Source organism: Eleutherodactylus coqui, chromosome 9 (genome assembly GCF_035609145.1).
Source record: "Eleutherodactylus coqui strain aEleCoq1 chromosome 9, aEleCoq1.hap1, whole genome shotgun sequence".
NCBI classification, from domain to species: Eukaryota; Metazoa; Chordata; class Amphibia; order Anura; family Eleutherodactylidae; genus Eleutherodactylus; species Eleutherodactylus coqui.
In genome coordinates, this window is record NC_089845.1 from 118,784,993 (window position 1) to 118,808,371 (window position 23,379).

The 23,379-nt window shown below is 45.0% G+C and overlaps 1 protein-coding gene across 2 annotated transcripts in view; it reads left to right on the forward strand.

Moving 5' to 3' along the window:
- The window catches only part of NIPAL2 (NIPA like domain containing 2), a 143,255-nt gene that overhangs the window by 14,710 nt on the left and 105,166 nt on the right, over positions 1 to 23,379 (forward strand). For both annotated transcript variants that reach the window (XM_066578399.1, XM_066578400.1), the window contains exon 2: positions 12,288 to 12,356. In XM_066578399.1, coding sequence (XP_066434496.1) covers positions 12,288 to 12,356 — 69 coding nt within the window. The remainder of the gene's footprint in view (positions 1 to 12,287; positions 12,357 to 23,379) is intronic.

The following is a 23,379-nucleotide window of genomic DNA, read 5'->3' on the forward strand; positions in this document are numbered from 1 at the left end:
CCCACCCCCAGAATTGCGGGCCCCAGCTCGGTGGTGGTATCTGCGGCGGTGTATGCTTCCTCCACTAAACCACCCTCCTCCTCCTCCTACGCAACCTCTGTCTCGCAATCAAGATGTGTCAGCAGCAGCACGTCGCCAGCAGTCGGTGTCGCGCGTCGTGGCAGCACAGCGGTGGGCAAGCGTCAGCAGGCCGTGCTGAAACTACTCAGCTTAGGAGAGAAGAGGCACATGGCCCACGAACTGCTGCAGGGTCTGACAGAGCAGACTGACCGCTGGCTTGCGCCGCTGAGCCTCCAACCGGGCATGGTCGTGTGTGACAACGGCCGTAACCTGGTGGCGGCTCTGCAGCTCGGCAGCCTCACGCACGTGCCATGCCTGGCCCACGTCTTTAATTTGGTGGTTCAGCGCTTTCTGAAAAGCTACCCATGCTTGTCGGAACTGCTCGGAAAGGTGCGCCGGCTCTGCGCACATTTCCGCAAGTCCCACACGGACGCTGCCACCCTGCGCACCCTGCAACATCGGTTTCATCTGCCAGTGCACTGACTGCTGTGCGACGTGCCCACACGGTGGAACTCTACGCTCCACATGTTGGCCAGGCTCTATGAGCAGCGTAGAGCTATAGTGGAATACCAACTCCAACATGGGCGGCGCAGTGGGAGTCAGCCTCCTCAATTCTTTACAGAAGAGTGGGCCTGGTTGGCAGACATCTGCCAGGTCCTTGGAAACTTTGAGGAGTCTACCCAGATGGTGAGCGGCGATGCTGCAATCATTAGCGTCACCATTCCTCTGCTATGCCTCTTGAGAAGTTCCCTGCAAAGCATAAAGGCAGACGCTTTGCGCTCGGAAACAGAGGTGGGGGAAGACAGTATGTCGCTGGATAGTCAGAGCACCCTCCTGTCTATATCTCAGTGCGTTGAGGAGGAGGAGGAGCATGAGGAGGATGAGGAGGAGGGGGAAGAGACCGCTTGGCCCACTGCTGAGGGTACCCATGCTGCTTGCCTGTCATCCTTTCAGCATGTATGGCCGGAGGAGGAGGAGGAGGATCCTGAAAGTGATCTTCCTAGTGAGGACAGCCATGTGTTGCGTACAGGTACCCTGGCACACATGGCTGACTTCATGTTAGGATGCCTTTCCTAACAGGAAGCCTGGCGGACAAACTGATGGTAAAATTCCCATCCGACAGCGCTAGTGGTCCAAAGCGCAGTTCCGAGGGCCAGGTAGCAGGGGAGGCGCAGAGATCAGGCAGCATGTACAGCACAGGCAGGGGAACACTCTCTAAGGCCTTTGACAGCTTTCTGGCTCCCCAGCAAGACTGTGTCACTGCTCCCGAGTCGGCGGGAGCACTGTAAAAGGATGGTAAGGGAGTACGTAGCCGATCGCACGACCGTCCTCCGTGACGCCTCTGCCCCCTACAACTACTGGGTGTCGAAGCTGGACACGTGGCCTGAACTCGCGCTGTATGCCCTGGAGGTGCTTGCTTGTCCTGCGGCTAGCGTCTTGTCAGAGAGGGTGTTTAGTGCGGCTGGGGGAATCATCACAGATAAGCGTACCCGCCTGTCAACCGACAGTGCCGACAGGCTTACACTCATCAAGATGAACAAAGCCTGGATTTCCCCAGACTTCTCTTCTCCACCAGCGGACAGCAGCGATACCTAAACAATACGTAGGCTGCACCCGTGGATGGAAGCTTCGTTCTCTATCACCATCAAAAACGTGGACCTTTTAGCTTCATCAATCTGTGTATAATATTCATCCTCCTCCTCCTGCTCCTCCTCCTGAAACCTGACGTAATCACGCCGAACGGGCAATTTTTCTTAGGCCCACAAGGCTCAGTCATATAATTTTTGTAAACAATTTTTATACGTTTCAATGCTCATTAAAGCGTTGAAACTTGCACCTGAACCAATTTTTATTTTAACTGGGCTGCCTCCAGGCCTAGTTACAAATTAAGCCACATTAACCAAAGCGATTAATGGGTTTCACCTGCCCTCTTGGTTGGGCATGGGCAATTTTTCTGACGTACATTAGTACTGTTGGTACACCAATTTTTTGGGGCCCTCGCCTACAGTGTAATCCAATTAATTTTTTGCCCACCTGCATTAAAGCTGACGTTACATCAGCTGTGCTGGGCACTGCAATGGGATATATTTATGTACCGCCGGTGGCTTCCTGGCACCCACCCATGCTGTCGGTCCACACAGAGTTGTAACTGCATGTGTCCACTTCTAAAGAACCCCAGTCTGACTGGGACATGCAGTGTGGGCCGAAGCCCACCTGCATTAAACATGACATTACCTCAGCTTTGCTGGGCACTGCAATGGGATATATTTATGTACCGTCGGTGGGTTGCAGGGAGCCACCCATGCTGTGGGTCCACACGGAGTTGTAACTGCATGTGTCCACTTCTAAAGAACCCCAGTCTGACTGGGGCATGCAGTGTGGGCCGAAGCCCACCTGCATTAAACATGACATTACCTCAGCTTTGCTGGGCACTGCAATGGGATATATTTATGGCTTCCTGGCACCCACCCATGCTGTCGGTCCACAGGGACTTCACAATAGGGAGTTGTACCTGCCTGTGTCTATGAATTAAAAACCCCGGTCAGGTTGGGGCATGCAGTGTGGGCCGAAGCCCACCTGCATTTAATCTGACGTTAGCTCTGCTGTCCAGGGCACTGCAATGGGATACATTTATGTACAGCCGGTGGGTTCCAGGGAGCCACCCATGCTGTGGGTGCACACGGAATTCCCATTGCGGAGTTGTACCTGCCTGTGACTATTTATAAAAAAACGCGGTCTGACTGAGGCATGCAGACACCTTGACAGAATGAATAGTGTGTGGCACATAGGTTCCCGATTGCTATGCCCATGTGTGCAGCTCCTGATGGCGGTGGCACAGGATTATATTTTTCATTGCTTCTGTACAGCATTGTGGGCTATCGCCCCGCCCCTTTTAAAGAGGGTCGCTGCCTAGCCGTGCCAACCCTCTGCAGTGTGTGCCTGCTGTTCCTCCTCATGGCAGACACATTTATAAATAGACATGAGGGTGGTGTGGCTATGACGCCAGCGTGTGGCATGAGTGCAGCTGAAGGCTGCGCAGGGACACTTTGGTGTGTGCTGTGGACACTGCGTCGTGCGGGGGGGGAGGGATGAAGTGGCAGCGGAGTGTCATGCAGGCAGTGATTGTGCTTTGTTGGAGGTAGTGTGGTGCTTAGCTAAGGTATGCATTGCTAATGAGGGCTTTTCAGAAGTAAAAGTTGTTGGGGGGGGGCACTCTTGCCGCTATTGTGGCTTAATAGTGGGACCTGTGAACTTGAGATGCAGCCCAACATGTAGCCCCTCGCCTGCCCTATCCGTTGCTGTGTCGTTCCCATCACTTTCTTGAATTGCCCAGATTTTCACAAATGGAAACCTTAGCAAGCATCGGCGATATACAAAAATGCTCGGGTCGCCAATTGACTTCAATGGGGTTCGTTACTCGAAACGAACCCTCGAGCATCGCGAAAAGTTCGTCCCGAGTAACGAGCACCCGAGCATTTTGGTGCTCGCTCATCTCTAGACATATGCTAACAGTTGTCCCATGTAACAAACACATCCCAACCTTAAAGAAGAACCAACTACTGGGCCTCATTTATTAAGTGTCAGCCTGTGTAAATGCAGCTATCAGTTTGATAAATGAGGCCTGAAACTGAGCCTGCAATATGGACAGCACAGTCTGTATTGACAGCGGTGACAAGAATCAGCTGATCAGTAGGGATCCCAAGCGGCAAACTCCCACCTATCAACTCTTGATGACTTATCTTGAGGTTGGTCATCAACATTAAAAGCTTTGAAGAACTCTTCTAACTGCTGGTGTAAAAGGTTGGTGACCATAAATTGGCTTTGACAGACAACACTAAATACAATTTTGGACATGATTGCTCTTTTTAGGTGGTGATGGTCGCTAAAAAGAGTAAAGCCCCATTTAGATGGGACGAATGTCATAGTTAAACTCATTGTTTATGCAGCATAAACAATGAGTGATGAGTTTAGCTATAACAGTGCAGTGTAAATAGCAGCTGTTCAGTATTGAACAGCCACTATGTTAACTGAATGGAGAGGGGCAGGGGGGAGCGAGAACTGAAATCTGCTCTTGTCACCCCACTGTGAGTCAGTGATACTAGCTCCCATGCAGGAGCATGGGAGCGTATATGTGCGGGGATGGGTGTCGGGCATCGTTTGCCCAACATTCGTATCGTCTAAATGGACCTTAAGGGTGCTTTTAGATGGAATGATTACCATTCAAAAAAGCGTTCAAACAAGCCAAAGTGAAATATAAGTGTTCGGTCTGAACGTGAGCCAATGTTGAACGAGAATTGTTCGCTTTTCGCTTGTCGTTCATTTTATGCAAGCATAAGAATCATCATTGGCTCATTTGTTTCTCATTCAGTTTAAACGCTGATTGTAGAACAAGTCAACCATGAATCTGCCTGTCTAAACAGGCTGCACAAAAACGAACGAGTTAGCGATGATGTTACTAGCTCATTCACTCGTCCAAACAACAATCGTTCTGTCTAAAAGGAGACTTTAACCATATGACATTTGGCTGTGGTATTTTGATAGTAGTCACCTACCTAAAATGAGCATAAAAAGAAGCTTAACTGGAGTCTCTCCCCCTTTGCCCGCCTGCACACGGGCGGATTTTTTCTGTGGAATCCACGGCGGGCGTCCACACCGCACAGATGCTCTATTTTAGTGTGGGTTCTGCGTGGACGGCTTCCATTGAAGTCAATGGAAGCCGTCCAACCCACGTCCCGTCCGCAACTAACATTGTGGACAGGTCGTGAATTCTGTGTTGTCGCATAGTGATGGCGCAGGAATAATAAACATTTGAAAAAAAAAAAGCATTTATGAGTTTCAGTTCAATTTTTGCGCCAGCTGAGATGAAAAAAGCCAATAACTTCTCTGTAGCACAATAAGAGATATCACACTTAACAATCTTCATTGAAATTTAAATTTCTTTCTTCTTCCCTTTGATGTAAATTGAAAGAACTCCTTTGCAATTCACCTAATTACACCAAATGCACTGGATTTCTTTTGTTTGGAGAGAGTACATAATAGGTTGCTGACTAGATGTTTTTAACTTTAATCGTGTGGATATTTTCCTCATCAAAGTCGCATAGAAATAATTACTAGCAGCTTTATCGTTATTTCTATAACGCCATCATCCTCCATGGGGGGGATATTCACATACATACATACACTAATGCTGAAATGTGTAGCTACCATAAGCATACAAATGCTGACATAAGTCTGTGCTCACACAGTAATGTTTTGGTCCAACTTTGGTATGCGCATTCTCACAGATATTTTGGCCTCCAATCATTGGAAGAAAAAGCACTGCATGCAGCGCTATTTTTTTCTAGTATTTTGTGCCGAATCTGCAACAGAACCTCCGAACGCTTATTTTAAACCACCCTAAGATACAATTGATGCAGCACAGACTTTTCAGCATAACCAGCGAGAGACTGCAGCAGTGAATGTTCACTGGAAGACCGCTCTCACATATTATGTGCATTCAGTGGACTTGGCTACCAATGAGTGTGCATTGGGCAGGAGTCAAAGCTTTAAATACATGTCTGCCAAAGAACCTCCTATCCCTTAACTAGTCAACAAACAATAGTTTGGCCCATGTAAATGCTTCCCACAGTTCAGTAATGACGAAATTGACCAACAAGTGGGCAACAATCACTTTGTGTAAAAGCACACAGTCATTTATATGTTTTAGCGACTACTTCAATTAATCAGACCATAGTTATCCCATGTAAAGCTACCCTTATTCTCCTTTTCCTGTTGAAGCTAAGATGAATAGTCAGCCTAATGTACACATTTATAGTGGCCTCTGGTCAGTTGTTTCAAATAAGTGGTCAGCTTTAATCTAGATAGTTCTTGGTCAGATGAGTTCTTGACTCCCAAATTGCTATGCCTATTTGGCTCAGGTGCATGACTTTATTTCCATGGAAGGGGTAAGCTGGTTACCAGACACTTTCCAGGATCAGTTGAGTTAAAGACATCAGATTTTTGCTGGAGTTACAGGAATCACATATCAAGATCTCATGTATATAACCAGAAATGGAAAGGTACCATTGAAGAGAGCTCTACCCAAATGAGCATAAACTTCAAAGGGATGGAGATACAGGAGGTTGGGATGATGCAGGCCACACATCAGATTGGTGAAGGATTGAAGTGAAAGTTCTGGCAGTTTTTTTTTTCTCGTGGTTTTTTTTGTTTGTTTGAAGGCCCAAAGAGGAGGGTACAATTGGATCTCTTGTGGTATTGAATTCAATAAGCAAGGCTGATAAGTCTAAAAGGCAAGACTAGAAGCATAGTAAGGATACAAATGGATATAGCCTTTCAAATGGGTTTGCCAGGGTGCAAATTGTTAGCAACCAGTTTCTTGGATTACTCAACAAATTGACCCTGATGTTGCATAAATAGCATAGGGCTTGACAATACTGAAACAATGGGACATGAAAGCTGTAAATAAATACAATTGGCCACAAATTTGCACTAAAACGTATACCTTTTTTTATCACTCGTAATATATAAAGGTACATTTACACTGAAAGATCGCTTAAAATTTGCTCAAACTGCAGTTTGAGTGACAGTTTTGAGTGATCACTTTGCATAAACTCTTAAGTAGCTAATTAGCTACTTAAGAGCTTATTAGTGTGTAAATGAAGGCTCCCGCTGTTTGCAGAAGACAGCGGGAGCACAGTCTTCTGCAAACAGCTGCTTTGTTCTCAGAGCTGTCAGCTGGTGTCCAGCTGAGAACTCCAGCGGGATACCAGCTGAAACAATACTATCAGCAGTATCCCGTTGAGAACTCAGAATGGGGCACTGATAAGGCTCATCACTGATTTTTAGCTTGCTAAAAGTTAGCGATGAGCGAATAGTGCACGAAAAGTCGATGATGGCAGCACGTTTAGACACAATGATATCACTCAAAAGATGGCTTTTGAGCAAATTTTGAGCGATGATCCTTGTGTCTAAATGGGCCTTAAGAAGTGATGAGAAAAATACACGTGTTCTCTAAGGTGACATTAAGTCAAATTCATTTAGTAAATACAGTGAAAAAGTTGTTACTGACGTAAATCGGATTCTGTCTGTCTGAAGTTAAAATACTCCAAACCTATGAAGAGACATACAGTACGTCTTAATAATTTTGGCAAAGAAAACACTCTATCTACCTCCTTTATTTAGGCTGGTGTGAAGTACACCAGTATAGCAAAATTTGGGCCAATGTTTTTCGCTTTTACCACTATAGTTATGAAATTTCTGCAAAAACAAACTTTGACGGAGCATATCTTTAGTGTGGAAGTAATAAAACACATAACTTTCTTACAACATGGGAGAAAAAAGAGAGAGAGAGGTAAAGCAATTGTGCAGCTCTTTCCATCATAGTATGTAGGAGTTAAAGTAACAGCTGAGTGCCGTTGGCTCTTCTCTCTTTTGCAACTGTGTTTGAGATCCTTCTGCACCTAATTGATGGGGCTTGTTTCCCATAGTTTATATAACATCAGACAGCCAGTATTACGCTAGTACTCTATTCAGAGTCAGTTCATGTCTATGTATTGTGTTGCACATACATTGTAGGAGGCTTAAAATTTGTTCTATGACAGTTAATTACATCAGTGCATTGTAAGCGCAGAACATAAATTTGCAGTCCATTGTATAGAGTTTAGCCACAGGTGTTCAACTTTGCAAGAACTGGAAATTCTTGTAATTAAATTGAGATGTTCTGCCAGAAGGAGAACCATTTCTTCTGCAAGGCAAAGCCTGTGTACACATTTCAGACTATAATGGCTAAATTTTACAATATTAATCTAAATGCACGATTCATTACCTTGTACAGTATTCCTTGTTAAGTACATGTATAAAAAGTTTATTCTGTCACTTTTACTATATCAGAGAGGTCTCGACATCCCAAAAGAAATTTAAAATTAGCATCGGGAGGCTCCGCTATCCTGATTACATCTCCTGCCATCACTTATGATACAACCTTGTAATTTTTGTAATCTTTTCAAACTCCCATGTAATGGAATAGCTTGGAGGAACACTGTGTTGTAGAGATGGAACTGCTTTCCACTGGCAGGGAAATGGTCAGGAAAGGCATCCATGACCCTAGCAGTTGAGTAGCCGTCTTAGCGGGGACTGAGAGCGGCATACGCCATGAGTGCAACCATTGTCCATGCTGGGGAATGGCCAGGGGCCAAGCGACCAGAAGCCAAGAGAAAACCAGAGGGTCATGGTGATCCAGTTAAAAATGACATGCCATGTGGAAGAAGGAATCTCCTTTTCCACATGGGACCCGGTCCCATAAGAAGAGAACAGCACCACGAGCCAGGATAACAATCAAGCTGCTAGATATGTGAGACCGGTCTCCAACGACAAATGGGGGAATACTGTATGGTTCAGACAGATATGGACTGGGGGAATATTTCCCCAAAAGGGACTGTAAGAGAATTATTAAATTAATGTAATATGTAAAATACCTTGTAACAGGAGGGGGGGGGGGGGGGGGGGGCGGGGCACTGTGTAACAGCCTTATGTGCTAATAAGACTGTATATTAGATGAGAGGGAAGAATCTGCATTCTGTGCTGTCATTCACATGTAGTTTTGCACCTACAGGGCGTTGAGTTTACAATGTCTGTAATGGAGATGGTAGTTGCAATGAAGTGACTTGCTGTTATGAGATTTATATATGATGTGACGCATTTTTTGGTAATTCCGTGACATTTATATCCTCACATAAGAGGATCATTCTGATTAGTTGCGCAAAACAAATCTTTGCGTGTATTATGCATGCATTCACGCCAAGATAGTGTATGCAGATTGGAGACATGCAGCAAGTATTCTTTTTCATTGTGTACTCGCTTCGTATTCGCGCGTGACACCTCAGCAAACCCCTTTGTGTGAGCCTGGCATAAGTACAATACGTATATTTTTTTTTTTTACAGTCCAATTAAGGACTTGTGGTTTGGGTGATCTAACAGTAAATTAATATTTGCTTGTGTGAAATTCCTTAAATTTAAATCAAATCCACATAATTTTTCTTACTGTCTAGTAAGAAAATACAAGCTAAGCTGCTTCACTAATGATTGTAAAGTGATCAAGTGTAACTGTAATCATCGTGGGTGTCACCGTGTAACTTGATTCTCCTTAGGACATCATATGCCTGTGTGACATGTGCAGGCACAACCCTGCTGTTTGCATTGCTATATAAACACTTCTTGTGAAGCTTGTCAGGAAGCTGCAGGACTGAATCTGCTGGTAGATTCGGCACTAAATGTTTGGAAGCATGAAAACTAGACTCAACTTGTGTATACTTATCTTATTCAGAAGTAAAAAGCACGAAAACAAATTTGCAACAACTGTAAAATTGCACGACAGTCGAGAAGCAAATGATTCTCATTCGTTGTCGATTCGCATTTAGACCAACTGATTACCGGTCACTTTCGCTCATTTGAATAATTTTTTTTTTTACCGATAATTCTTCCATCTAAAAGCAATCAAATACTTGTTTTCTGGGACCATTTTTGATCTTTAGCCATAGTTTAATAGCAACAGTTACAGAGCATTTTGTAACATTGATTGATTTCTTTACCTGAGGGGGCTTGGAGTTACCAGTATCAAGTTTAATCATGTGAGGCGCCACATCAGTGGTTTTGCTGGTTTAACCCCTAAGTGACCAGCCCATTGCCTTTTTACGTCCTCGCCTGCTGGGCTTAATTCCTAGAGGACGTAAAAACATGCCTCCTCTGGGAATGACAGCCCTGCAGGCTCAGGACGTGACAGCTCCCTGCTGCCGGTTGCCGGAGGTAGCCGACAGCATGGAGCTGTCATCCTGGGCCGCGGGACCCCATAGAAGACAGAAGATTAGGGCCACAATGCGTATGTTTCTGAACACGGGACAAACAGGGGTATCCATTTTTGGGTAAAACTCTTCATTCATATGTCTGCTGTCTAAAAAAAAAAAGTTTTTAAAATGACATAGTTGATAAAAAAACAAAAGTCGTATTTTTTTTCTTCTGCTTTGCTTTAATTTATTCAAAAACTGTGGGGTCAAAATACGCAGTACACCCCTAGATGAATGCGCTAAGAGGTCATTTGTGGGTGTCCTCCGCATTTTGGCCGCTCAAGGGATCTACAAGTGGGCAATGGGGTCTAAAAGGCCTTCAAGCAAAATGTCTGATCTGAAAGCCACCGGCTGCTCTTTTCGGTTTGGACCCCGTTGTGCATACAGACAGAAGATTAGGGCCACAATGGGTATGTCTCTGAACACAGCACAAATGGGGGTATGCATTTTGGGGTGTAAATCCTCATTTTCATGTGCACTAAAGAAAAAAGTCCTGTGTTTAAAATTACGTATTTGCAAAAATATGAAATTTTATTTTTTCTTGTCTAAATTGCATTAATTCCTGAAAAGAAACTGTGGGGGCAAAATACTCATGACCCCCCTCAGTAAATACATTAAGGAGTGTAGTTTTTAAAATGGGGTCATTTGTGGAGGTATCTATAACTCTGACACCTACGAGCCTTTGCAATCTTGGCTTGGTACCGGAAAATAGTGTTCCTCAAATTGTTAATTAATGTTAAATTTGTATGGCTCCTAAATGGTTAAAAAAAAACCTAAAGTGTTCCCAATGTGCGCCCAGGATAAAGTAAACAGATGGAAATATATATCTTATCAAAAATTTCTATGTTATGTTTGCACATATTTGAGATATTGCAGTTGGAAATGTGAACAAATGACGATTTTTTTCAAAATGTTCCCAATTTTGGCGCTTTTAATAAATATACACAAATTCTATTGGTCTATTTTTTCGCCTAAATGAAGTACAACATGTGGCGAAAAAACAATGTCAGAACCACTTGGATATGCAAAACCTTTACAGTGTTTTTCCATGTAAAAGTGACACATTTCAGATTTCCAAAATTCGGCCTGGTCATTAAGGCGCAAACAGGCTTGGTCACTAAGGGGTGAAGTGAGGAGACATTTATGGTAGCATTATATATTCAGACATCTGCCCCAGTCTGTGTCTCACCGATGTTGGGGGCTTTGTACTTTTTCCTGTGTGAGGGAGTATCAGGGCTGGCTGTCATATCAGCAAGTTGGCACATGCACAGTCTGAACAGACTTATAGAAGCTGTGCATGTTCTCAAGCTCCAAGATAAAGGGTGGCGGAATTCTTTTACTTTCATTACTTGTCTGACTGACGTGAAGCTTTAATATGTCGGTGGATGTCATGAGCAGAGCTAAAAAGAGTATATTGGGGGAGTGTGTGGTGGCCGGCAGAAAAACTGGCTGATATGCCAGCACAAAGGCTACAGTATGTTGTAGGAACATCAGTGAAAAGTTAGGGAGAGTGGAAATGATGTGGGCAGAACTGAAAAATAAAAGCAATAGCCATAAGCCGCAGGAGAAGCATGATCAATAGAAAAACTACTAAGTCTTTAATGGAGAGACTTATTCGGACAGAAATCGACTTTAGAAGGTCAATTCAGTCCCAGAAAACCCTTCAAAGGAATCGTCTGGTTGCAAACTATTGATGGCCTATCTTTAGGATTCTGTGTGCCAAATGAAGAATTTATTGTACAGTTGAAAACCTTTAGGAAAATTACATTTTATTCTAAGTCTACGTGAAAAAAAATCATTGCATGTACTATTCTTGACTGTATCACGAACGAGAATTAGGACATGCAATTGCATGTCAGTGTGCGGACCATCCATATATTGGACAGCATGTGGACAGGTGTCCATGTGGTGTCCAATGCAAGTTGTGCCCGAGGCTCTTGGGTGCAATTCAGACACACAGCAAGGTTGAAGGCCTTAAATAGTGGTATTACCATCTTGGACTTTTATGACATATCCACAGGATATGCCATAAAAGTTAGATAGGTACGGGTACCGCCTCTAGGCCCTGCATCTGTATCTAATGGTTGTCCCCAACCCAGCTGTGTGAGATAGCTATATGTGGTCTGGACTACTGAAAGAGCTGAGTGGGATTTGCTATGCTGTTTCTGTTTCTCCGTTTTTCGGAAACTTTGTAGCCCAGCCACATTCGGCTGTTTCTGTCCTCCCAGGCCACCTTGTATAGAGTGGCAAGTGAAGCTTCATGCAACAAATATTCAACTAAATAGCTGAATTTTCACCTGAAGTGTAAAAAGTCCAATTTTTTAAAATAAAAACTGATTTATGATAATATGTATTTTGTATATTTAAATATATATTTTTTTCTTTTAGAACCAAATCTTCGGTATCATTTTGTCTATTGTTGGAAGCTTGTTGATCAGCATCTCCCTGAATCTGCAGGTAAAAGATTTGTTTTCTGATTATGTAATTATTTTTTGTTGCATGAAATAATTGTGCTGAAAGTTTAGGGAATCTGAACATCACATTGAGGGGTTCTTGTCTCCCTATGCTTGCGTGAATAAGGCTTCAGTATCCCATACATACTTTTGTTAGTTCCTAACTTTTGTCTCCTTGCTGTACACTTTCATACTGCATATAATCTTTTTTTTAATTCTTTATTTATTTGTCTTTCAAGAATATAACTAAAATTTAAAATTGTCAAATATATCGGTGATATACAGATTTACGTATTTTCAAAAACTTGTCCTTATCAACCACAACACGTAGGAACAGGATATGGCTTAAGTTGTTGTCGAGGTTAAGCAAATTTGCAACCCATGCTCCAACAGAAATGTTGAGCCTGGGATTCCTACATTCTGGAAATTGACTGTGCGTATACTTGAACCAGAGGAGGGTTGGTGAACAGAAGAAGTGGAGGGGGGTGCGGAAAACACGGGTATAAGGGAAAAGAAGGAGAGTGGGAAACAAGAGAGAACAAAAAGAATGAAAGGAGAGGGGGAGCTGGAAACAAAGACAACCCCACCGCCTTCTCCTTGTTGGGGGGACGATCTATTCAAACCCTACATGAGTCCCCAATAATGAATTCGGAAGGTCATTGACCATATAGATTTTTGTATTCCTGTGAGTTTAGGAACTTTAATCCAATGGTACCAAGTTTTGGTGAACGTTTCCTGTGAGTTTTCAATGGATGCCGTGAGGTCCTCCATCTTCATTGTCTCGCAGATCATGTGGAACCACATTGAAATCGAGGAAGGTGACGCTTGTCCTCATAGTTTTGGGATACAAGTCCTCGCTGCAATAATCAGATGCCTTACCACAGAGTGCCTATAGGAATGTGAGATCCCTACATTAAGGTGCAGGAGGAAGAATGCAGGTAATTTTGGGAGGGCAAAATCTGTAAATTGTGAGGCAATACGCCACACCTCAGACCAGATGCTCGACAGTCCCAGAATATATGAAGTACGGTCCCCATTTCTCTACCGCATCTCCAACAGAGAGGCGAAATGGATGGCATCATTTTGTGAAGATGGCAGGGCATCCTATACCAGGGCGCAAGAAGTTTGAATCCAATTTCTTGAATCTTACTGGAGATGGAGGATTTATGTGTAAATGTGTAAATTTTAGTTAACTGTTCAGGTGTAAATGCTAGTGACAGATCTCTTTCCCATGTAAAAATATACGATGTGGGCGGTGGCTCTAAGTGTGTAATTAGTATGTTATATATGCATGATAAGGTGTGACGGGAAGGACAAGATGCACTGCATAGTTGCTCAAAGGTAATCAGCGCTCGGGAGAATCCTGGTGCGGGAGGTAGCAAGAGAAGAAAGTGTCTGATTTAGCGGATTTGACAGTAGGTCAGCGGAGTGGGTTCCAAGATATGTTCCAGTGTCTCTGATGGTAGCCACTGTCTTTCTGAGAGAACTAGTGATGCTCTAAATCGACCGCTTAGGAGCCATAGTTGAAATGCTCCACTTTGCAGACTAGGTGGAAATGCTGGGTTTCCTAAAATGGGAAATAAGGCAGAAGGCATAGGTGAGCTTCCAGGTTTGGAGAACACTCGAGGAAGAACCCTGAGAGTTGGGCCTATTATGGGATGAGAGCTGGCCTCCATGGGAATGTCTCTCTGCAGCCAAGGCAGTGAGAGGTATTACAGAGAACGTCTGTTCCAATGTCATCCACTGTTTAGAGTCAATATGTCTATGCCAATCAACTTCGCGCAGAAGATGGGAGGCCTGGTGGTAAGCCAGCAGGTCTGGCAGGCCCAAACCGCCCATCTCCTTGGATCTAGTCAGGATGCTATGGGCTATTTGGGTGGGCTTGTATGCCCAGATTAACTTTGTGAGCAGGGAGGAAAGAGGTCTGAAGAATTATCTAGGTATGTGAATGGGTTGGGCCTGGACGATGTATAGTATTCTGGGGAGGACATTTGTCTTAAATATCGAGTACCTCCCAAACCAGGAAAAGAGACCCTTAGTCCCTGAGTCTAGGTCCTTTTTAATGTTGGTTTTAGAGGTGCGGACAGTTAGCTGCGTAGAGGTCTGCAGTATTCACTGTGAAGTAGACCCCTAAATATTTGATGATCTCCCTTGCCCATTGAAAGGAGAAGGAGTCTTTCAGCTAGACAGCCAAGGACTGAGATAGAGATACATTTAGTGCCTCAGACTTTTGATAATTGATTCTGAAATTCGATAAAGTAGTATAGTGGCGGAGTTCATCTAGAAGGTTGGGCAAGGAGATGCGCAGAGAAGATAAAAAGAACAGGAGATTATCCGCATACGTGGTCACCTTGTGCATGGAGTCCCCCATCTGTACACCCCTGATGTTGGGATTGGAGTGAATATGACCGAGGAGGGGCACCAGGCACAAGATAATGAGCAGAGGGGTGAGAGGACAGCCCTGTCTTGTGCCGTTGGAGATCAGGAAAGGGGAGGAAAACTGATTTTAGCTTTTATCGAAGCGGAGGGGGAGCAGTATAGACTACAGATTCAGTTCATCATGTTATGTTGTAGTCCCATGTGGCAGAGGGTTTCGTGTAGATAATCCCAATCAATCCTATCGAAGGGCTTATCAGCATCTGTAGAGAGAAGGCATATAGGGAGGGATGTTTTTCTCACCTGATGGATGAGATTTATGGCTTTGATAGTATTGTCTGGTGCCTCCCGCTGGGGCATGAAGCCCACCTGGTCTCTATGTATTACATGTCAGAGAAGGGGGAATAGGCGATTGGCAATGATTTTTTGAGAAGAGCTTTAAATCTACAGTTAAGAGGGATATGGGCCTGTAGCTCTGACACTGGGAGGGATCCTTCCCTTCTTTCGGGATTACTGTAATGAACGCTTTCAGTGTATCCTTTTGTTAAGTTGTTTCCCAAAGTGATGGAGTTGAAAGCTTGTAGGAAATGTGGGGACAAAACGTCAGAAAATGCCTTGTAATATAAAATCGTGAATCCCTCCGGGCCAGGAGCTTCCTTGTGCGGGATTCTTTTAGTGCGACAGTGAGTTCTTCCTGTGAGATAGGGGCTTCTAGTGATAGGACTGCTTCTTGGGAGACATGGGAAAAGCCAGAGTCTAGGAGGTATGATTTGAATTAAAGTTCTACAAGAGGACCAATCCTGATCTGAGATACATGGTGACAGGTTGTATAGCGACTGGTAATAATTCCTAAATGTTAGGCAGATGTAAGCTTTAGCCTAAAGTGGAGGAGATATGAGGTATGTAGAAGCGAATTCTCTCCTTATGCAGTGTGTGGGCCAGTGTGGGGCTGGGTTTGCCACTAAACTCATAGAAGTGTCTCTTGCATTTTGCTAGAAATCCCTTGGCACAGGCTATATACTGTGAGTGTACCTGTTATTAGTTGAGCTAGTTTAGTCCCCCCCCCCCCCCCCCCCCCCACTCTCCCTGAGTCTAGAGCTTGCTTATGGTCCGATTCCAAGGTCTGGATTCGGCCCAGGAGGTTCCTGAGTTGGGAGCTGCATTCTTTTTAAAAAATCTAGAGCCAATGCTGATGAGGGAACCTCTGATGACGCATTTATAAGCCTCCCATACTGAAAGTGGGGTGGCTCCTAGGGTCGGGATATCAATGAAATATTCCTCTAGGATGTTTTTTACCTCCTTTTTTGTTGATGGATCTTGTACGAGGGATTCGTTAAGGTGCCAATGCCAGGTCTTCTGGTGTGGAGAAGGGAAGGAGAGTGAGAGCGAGATAAGGGCGTGGTCTGAGAAAGATATGTTGTCAATGTAATGAGATGAAGGTTTGCCTGTTGAACCAAGAAATAGTCTATTCTGGAGTAAGAGTTATGCGAGCGGGAAAAGAAAGTATAGTCTTTTTATGTGGGGTGGATGATTCTCCATGCGTCCACCAGCTGATGTTCGTGTAATGTCTTGTGCATCTAATCTTTAACAAACTTTTACCATGAATGTCCAGCTTTATATGGTCAACTCATCTATTTTGTCAGATTAAAGGAGTTGCCCGATAACCTCAACTTCTGTCCGTATGCCCTATTCTGTATGAGCAGTTTGTGTTCTGGCCAATTTGCACTGTCCGTGCATTCGATGGATGCCCATTTATCTGAATGGCAACATGTAATACTACATGTTCCCTGCAGTGGCTGGTGCCTGAGCCAGTCGCCAACTGCTAAATGTGTATATACAGATATGAAGTGCATTAGGGTGTATGGGGTGTGGAGGATACAGTGGGATGAAAGAGGTCAAGTTTCGAAGGTGGAATAAAGAAGTGGGGTAAATTGAGAAGAGTTAGATAAGGGAATATGGTAGGCCTCTGCAAAAAAGGTGTATTTTTAGGGCACTCTCAAAATGTGGGTGTTGGGAATTAAACTGATTGTTTGGGGTAATGCATTCCAGAGAACTGATGCAGCTCAGAAAAAAACTCGTAGACTGGAGTGGGAGGTTTGGATTATAGAGGAACTTAGTCTAAGGTCATTAGCAGAGCAGAGAGCACGGGTAGGATGGTAGACAGAGATGAGGGAGGAGATATAAGGCAGCACTGTGGAGAGCTTTATGTATGAGAGTGATAGGTTTAAATTGTATTCTGTATTGGACAGTCACCATTGTAGTGACTGGCACAGGGTGGATACATCAGTGTAGTGACTGGCACAGGGTGGATACATCAGTGTAGTGACTGGCACAGGGTGGATACATCAGTGTAGTGACTGGCACAGGGTGGAGGCATCAGTGTAGCGGCTGTAAAGATGGGTGAGCCTGGCTGCTGCATTTGGAAAGGGGGGTTTTAGTGAAGACCAGACTAATCAGTAGCAAGGTGTAGTAACTAAGCTGAAAATGGATATGGGCAACAATAAGAGTTTTTGATGCATCAACATTGGTAAAATGACAGATTCTGGTGATGTTTTTTAAGATAAATGCGCAAATGATTAAATATAGTGAGTGAAGGAAAGACCGAAGTCAAATATAACCCAAGACAGTAGACCGCCTAGGAGATATGGTGACACCATAAACTGAAATGGAAATAACAGGTTTAGGTTGATTTAGTAGATGGCAGAAATGCCAGAAGTTCAATTAAAAAAAAAAAAATGAAATGAAGAACAATAAAATCTTCTTAATGCAGCATTTCATAATACAGAATGTCTGATAATCCAACACTTGATTCCAGCACAAAGCTATAATATATTGGGAAGTTTTGCAACAGCAAAGGTGAAATGCTAAGCAGAGCGAAAAAAGAATGACTGAAAAGAGAACACACTAGCGTATTTTGCATAATCTCATTGTGGTATGTTTTACCAAAAATTCTCTTCACTTGTGAGTGGGGTTTGTACACTTTGCATGACCATCTGCTAATCTGGCATCAGTCGGGGCCTATTGATGCCAAAGTGGTGGATCCATGAATTTTCAATTGGAATAATTTTCTTAAAAATTCTCCTTTTTGTCTAGGTATTGCTGTGTCTAGCAACAATGATAGAAAGCCTTTTTTAGTACGCTGATTCTAATTTCTGAACTACACAATAGCAAAAATCTCTGTCACCCATGTGCAAGCAATGTGGGCTCTGGGACTGACATACCGGGCATTGTGGTCCATCGGCACAGGTCCAATTAAAACCGAAATAGAATGATTCATTGGACAATCCATTTAAAAGATTTTTAGGTTTTTTATGACTAAATTAGATACTTTTCCTTAATAAATCAATGCCTGCAATTTTGCGACTAGTCGCCTACGAGAATATCTGTCTCCATTGTTGCTAATGACTGGAATCCTAGTCCTTTGGAATACTTTATATAGGCAATATCTTTATATGGTTATAATTAACCCTCGATATATTTAGAACTTGACTCTGTGTTAAACCTCCTATTTCTACAGCTGGACTCTCTTAAACCATTATTTCGTTACTAACTAGTTATTCCTGTTTCTTCTTTTTTTAAGTCGATGAAAACTTGTTCTCTATTAGTTTTCACCCCCAGGCAGATAAACACAGTCATTTAATCTTTTCACGGAAAATGGGGCTTGAGCGCTAGATATTTTTATTTGTGCCTCAGATTTATATATACATCTAACAATGACTTCATTTAGAATATGTTGATCGCCAAGATTTGATCATAATCAGTTGGATTATTTCCTGGTATGCTTATAAATCTGTCTGACAGATGACCATGCTATGGCCTTGGTGGATGCTCTTGACCTGTTATTTCAAGCTCAGTCTTTACATTAATTTGTAACCAGCTAATATGCAATGTAAATGTACATTTAATTGAAACGTAAATTTAGCATAGGTAGGTTAATTATGGTCCCCCTGACACAACATTGCTGCCCCCCACCCTTAGACACACCATTGCTGCCCCCCACCCTTAGACACACCATTGCTGCCCCCCCTCAGACGCACCATTGCTGCCCCCCCTCAGATGCACCATTGCTGCCCCCCTCAGATGCACCATTGCTGCCCCCCCTCAGATGCACCATTGCTGCCCCCCCTCAGACGCACCATTGCTGCCCCCCCTCAGATGCACCATTGCTGCCCCCCCTCAGACGCACCATTGCTGCCCCCCCTCAGACGCACCATTGCTGCCCCCCCTCAGACGCACCATTGCTGCCCCCCCTCAGACGCACCATTGCCGCCCCCCTCCTCGGGCGCACCATTGCCGCCCCCCTCCTCGGGCGCACCATTGCCGCCCCCCTCCTCGGGCGCACCATTGCCGCCCCCCTCCTCGGGCGCACCATTGCCGCCCCCCCTCCTCGGGCGCACCATTGCCGCCCCCCCTCCTCGGGCGCACCATTGCCGCCCCCCCTCCTCGGGCGCACCATTGCCGCCCCCCCTCCTCGGGCGCACCATTGCCGCCCCCCCTCCTCGGGCGCACCATTGCCGCCCCCCCTCCTCGGGCGCACCATTGCCGCCCCCCCTCCTCGGGCGCACCATTGCCGCCCCCCCTCCTCGGGCGCACCATTGCCGCCCCCCCCTCCTCGGGCGCACCATTGCCGCCCCCCCCCTCCTCAGGCGCACCATTGCCGCCCCCCCCCTCCTCAGGCGCACCATTGCCGCCCCCCCTCCTCGGGCCCACCATTGCCGCCCCCCCTCCTCGGGCGCACCATTGCCGCCCCCCCTCCTCGGGCGCACCATTGCCGCCCCCCCTCCTCGGGCGCACCATTGCCGCCCCCCCTCCTCGGGCGCACCATTGCCGCCCCCCCTCCTCAGGCGCACCATTGCCGCCCCCCCCCCCTCCTCAGGCGCACCATTGCCGCCCCCCCTCCTCAGGCCCACCATTGCCGCCCCCCCTCCTCAGGCCCACCATTGCCGCCCCCCCCCCCTCCTCAGGCCCACCATTGCCGCCCCCCCCCCCCTCCTCAGGCCCACCATTGCCGCCCCCCCCCCCCCTCCTCAGGCCCACCATTGCCGCCCCCCCCCCTCCTCAGGCCCACCATTGCCGCCCCCCCCCTCCTCAGGCGCACCATTGCCGCCCCCCCCCCTCCTCAGGCGCACCATTGAATGGTTGAGTGAGAGCTGCCTTTGATTGGTGAGGGCTGTGACCAATCAGAGGCAGCCCATTCAGCAGGCGGGGATTTTAAATCCACGGCTGCTGAATACTACACAGAGCAGTTCAGGAGAACTGACGGCTGGACGCGGCTGAACTCCGGCTGCAGGGAAAAGGTGAGTATCCTTTTTTTTTTTCTTTACACATTTTCAGGATGTTTTTCAGGGAAGGGTCCCCGAAAATTCATCCAGCGCTTGCCGGCAGCCTATTGCTTTCAATGGAGCCGGCTGTATTGCCGGCTCCATTGAATTCAATGGGCGAACATCGTTCTCCTCTGCCACAGCTGTGCCACAGCTGTGGCAGAGGATAGCGGGCAGCGCTCCTTTGATCGGGACCGTTTCGCCGAAAACGCTGCTAGCTGCAGATTTTTCAGCAAATCGTCGGCACCGGTCACGCGATTTGCGGGTGCGCATCCCTCATGCGATCCGCAAATTGTGCGAAAAAACGCCTGTGTGACCGAGGCCTAAAGCAGTGTTCCGATCGAGTTAGGGAGAGGGGGATATTTAGATCTGATTCCCAGCATATTCATAATTATATTTAAAGGGGCTTTCAGGGAAATACTATCGATGACCTATCATCAGGATAGGTCATCAATAGTTGATCGGCAGGGGTTCGTTGCTCTGGACCCCGACCGATTAGCGGAGCGGATACATGCTGACAGCACAGCAAATGCAGAGGTCAGAGCGGAAGCCTCCGCACCAACCTCTGTGTAGTGGCTGGCGCTTGTAACTGCAGGCACGGCTCCCATTGATTTCAATGAGAGCCATGCCTGCAGTTACAAGCGTCCGCCACTAACCAGGGCTGACGCGGAGGCTTCTGCTCCGACCTTTGTGTATTTGCGGTGCTGACAGCATGCACCCATTCGGTCAACTATTGATGACCTATCCTGATGATGGGTCATCAATACTATTTCCATGGAAAACCCCTTTAAGGAAATCAGAACCCCCCTCATCTCCAGCAAAAACAGAAAAACTTTTTTTTTTTTTATTTGTTACTTCTTGTATGGCTTCCACCTTACCATCTCTCTCCTCCACCCTATCCAGATCCCACCAACTTGTCTACAATACCTCAATGCAACCAGTACTCAGTCTAAACTATCTATTATAAGTATTAGACCATCTTCCCTAAATTTCCTCCAACTTAAGGTCCTTTTACACGAAAAAATTATCTTTCAAACAGCGGAAAGATTGAAAGATTTAGTGATCTATTTGCATTAAGTGTTAATGGCTTTAATGGCACTAACACTTTATCATCTTCATTTGCATGTAAAAAAGACCTCTAGGAGTTGTTTGCAGAACCCAGCGTGTGTTTAAATACACTCCAAGTTGTGTAAGCAGCTGCCAACGCACTCAATTGTTCTACTCCCCGCGGTTTGTTTACACTATCCGGGAAAACATCCTGCAGTCTTTTGAAAGATGAGCGAAATGCATTTAAACTGAATGTATCTGCTTAGTCTTTTAGCTGCTGAACAATGGATTTTATGTGAAGCAAAATCCATAGTTTAAACGAAAAGTGCACGATGCCCGCATTTACATGTAACGATTATTGCTCATTTTTGGGCGTTTGGACGAATTTTGAGTGATCATTGCATGTAAAAGGTCCTTTAGTTAGACTCTTCTTTGATATATCCCCTTTTACGAAGATATACCCTCTCTTATCTTTTGTGACAAAATCTCCTACTCTTGGGGGAGGAGGTGAGAGGCTGCATCCAACCGGCAGTAATCAACTAACGTGCCTGATACAACGCTCTCTGGATTCCCAAAAGAGTTTGCCCATTAAGCTGTCAACAATACCCAATATACAAATTCTTGGATTAACCCCTTGAGTGGCGGGTTTCCTACCACTCTGTCGTGCCCACCAGGGCAGGTTTTTTAAAATGGTCTAATCATTGAATTTCAACTAATTTTGCAGTTGCATCTCAAGAGCCATAACTTTTTCATTTTTCCATTGACATGACCATATAAGGGCTTGGTTTTTGCGGGACAAGTTGTGATTTTTTAAACGGGGGAGGAAAAAAAGAAATGGGGAAAAAAGAAAAAAAGGGGCCATGTCATTAAGGGGTTAAATAATGTATTAACTTCCTTCTCTGGGTCATTACGATGCATGGATACCACATGTGTGATTGTATTTTTGATTTTTTACAAAGTAAAGGGAGACAAGTGTTTTTATAATTTTTTAAATAATTTTTTTACTTTTTTTTTTTTTGTCCCTTTAGGGGACTTCCACAGGGACCCATCAGGACCCCTGATCACATTCCGGGGGTCCGATGGTGACAGCCCTTTACATGCTGCAGTGACAGCCCTTTACATGCTGCAGTCACATAGACTGCCGCATCTAAAGGGTTAACACAGCAGAGATCGGAGGTTTTCTCTGATCTCTGCTGTAAGAGCAGGTACCTAGCTGTCCTCTCACAGCCAAGCACTAGCTCTCCCTGCCACAGAGACCATCCCCTTGCTTCTGACAAGCCGATGGTCTCTATGGCAACCTGTAAACAAAGCAGGAGATTGCCGGCATATCGGCAATATCTTCTGCTGGTTTTTCAAAGCCCTTGCTTTGTTCTCTGTGGGTCTGTGCAGGCAGAGCACAATGTCACAGCTTGTGGCATTGTGCTCTGCAGCTCCCATAGTGATACATAGCCTGGAAATCTTCAGGGCTATGTCGCTATGAGCAGTGGAGCTTGTCCCGGAAAATTTCCGGGCGTGCCACTCAAGGGGTTAAGACCGATATCAACCAGATGTATTTTTTAAATTATCTCTAGTACTCCAATCCAAAATTCATGCAATTTTACACAATTCCAGACCACATGCATTAAATCTGCACCATCCATATAACATTTTGGACAGTCTGAGTTTAATCTAATATCCATGTTAAACAACTTTAATGGAGTACAATAAACTCTATGCACTAAATATAATTACGATATTCGTTGATTTTCAGATGGAGATATAATTGGAATCATATGCAGCACTGCAGCCCATTTATCTTTGCTAATATGGCCTAAATATTTTTCACATTTTTCTTTTACCTTTATTGTGAATTACTGTAAAGAGTAATAAAGTATCTGTCTATATAAATAAGATATTCCCCTATTCATAGCTCCGGAACAACCAAGAAAACCTACCAATGATACTGACCGGGCCTGAGCAGTAAATGCATGTCATAACTGAAGGAAATGGAAAAAGTAACTGTGGGGAAACATCATAGAGCTCCCTAAATTGTTCAAAACTATAAAAAATTCCACATAATGTACCTTTTCAATAAGATTAAATGTCTCTTCTCCTATGGTGAAAATCCTAAAAACTCTTGCAGTTTAGGGTTCACCCAGCGGGAGAGTGTATATAATAGATCCATCTAATTGTAAAATCTGCCTAAATTTATTCAATATTTTAATTATTAAACTGAAGGTTGCAAGTTCGATCCCCGCATGCGTCCGGTAGCCGGGTCAAGGTTGACTCAGCCTTCCATCCTTC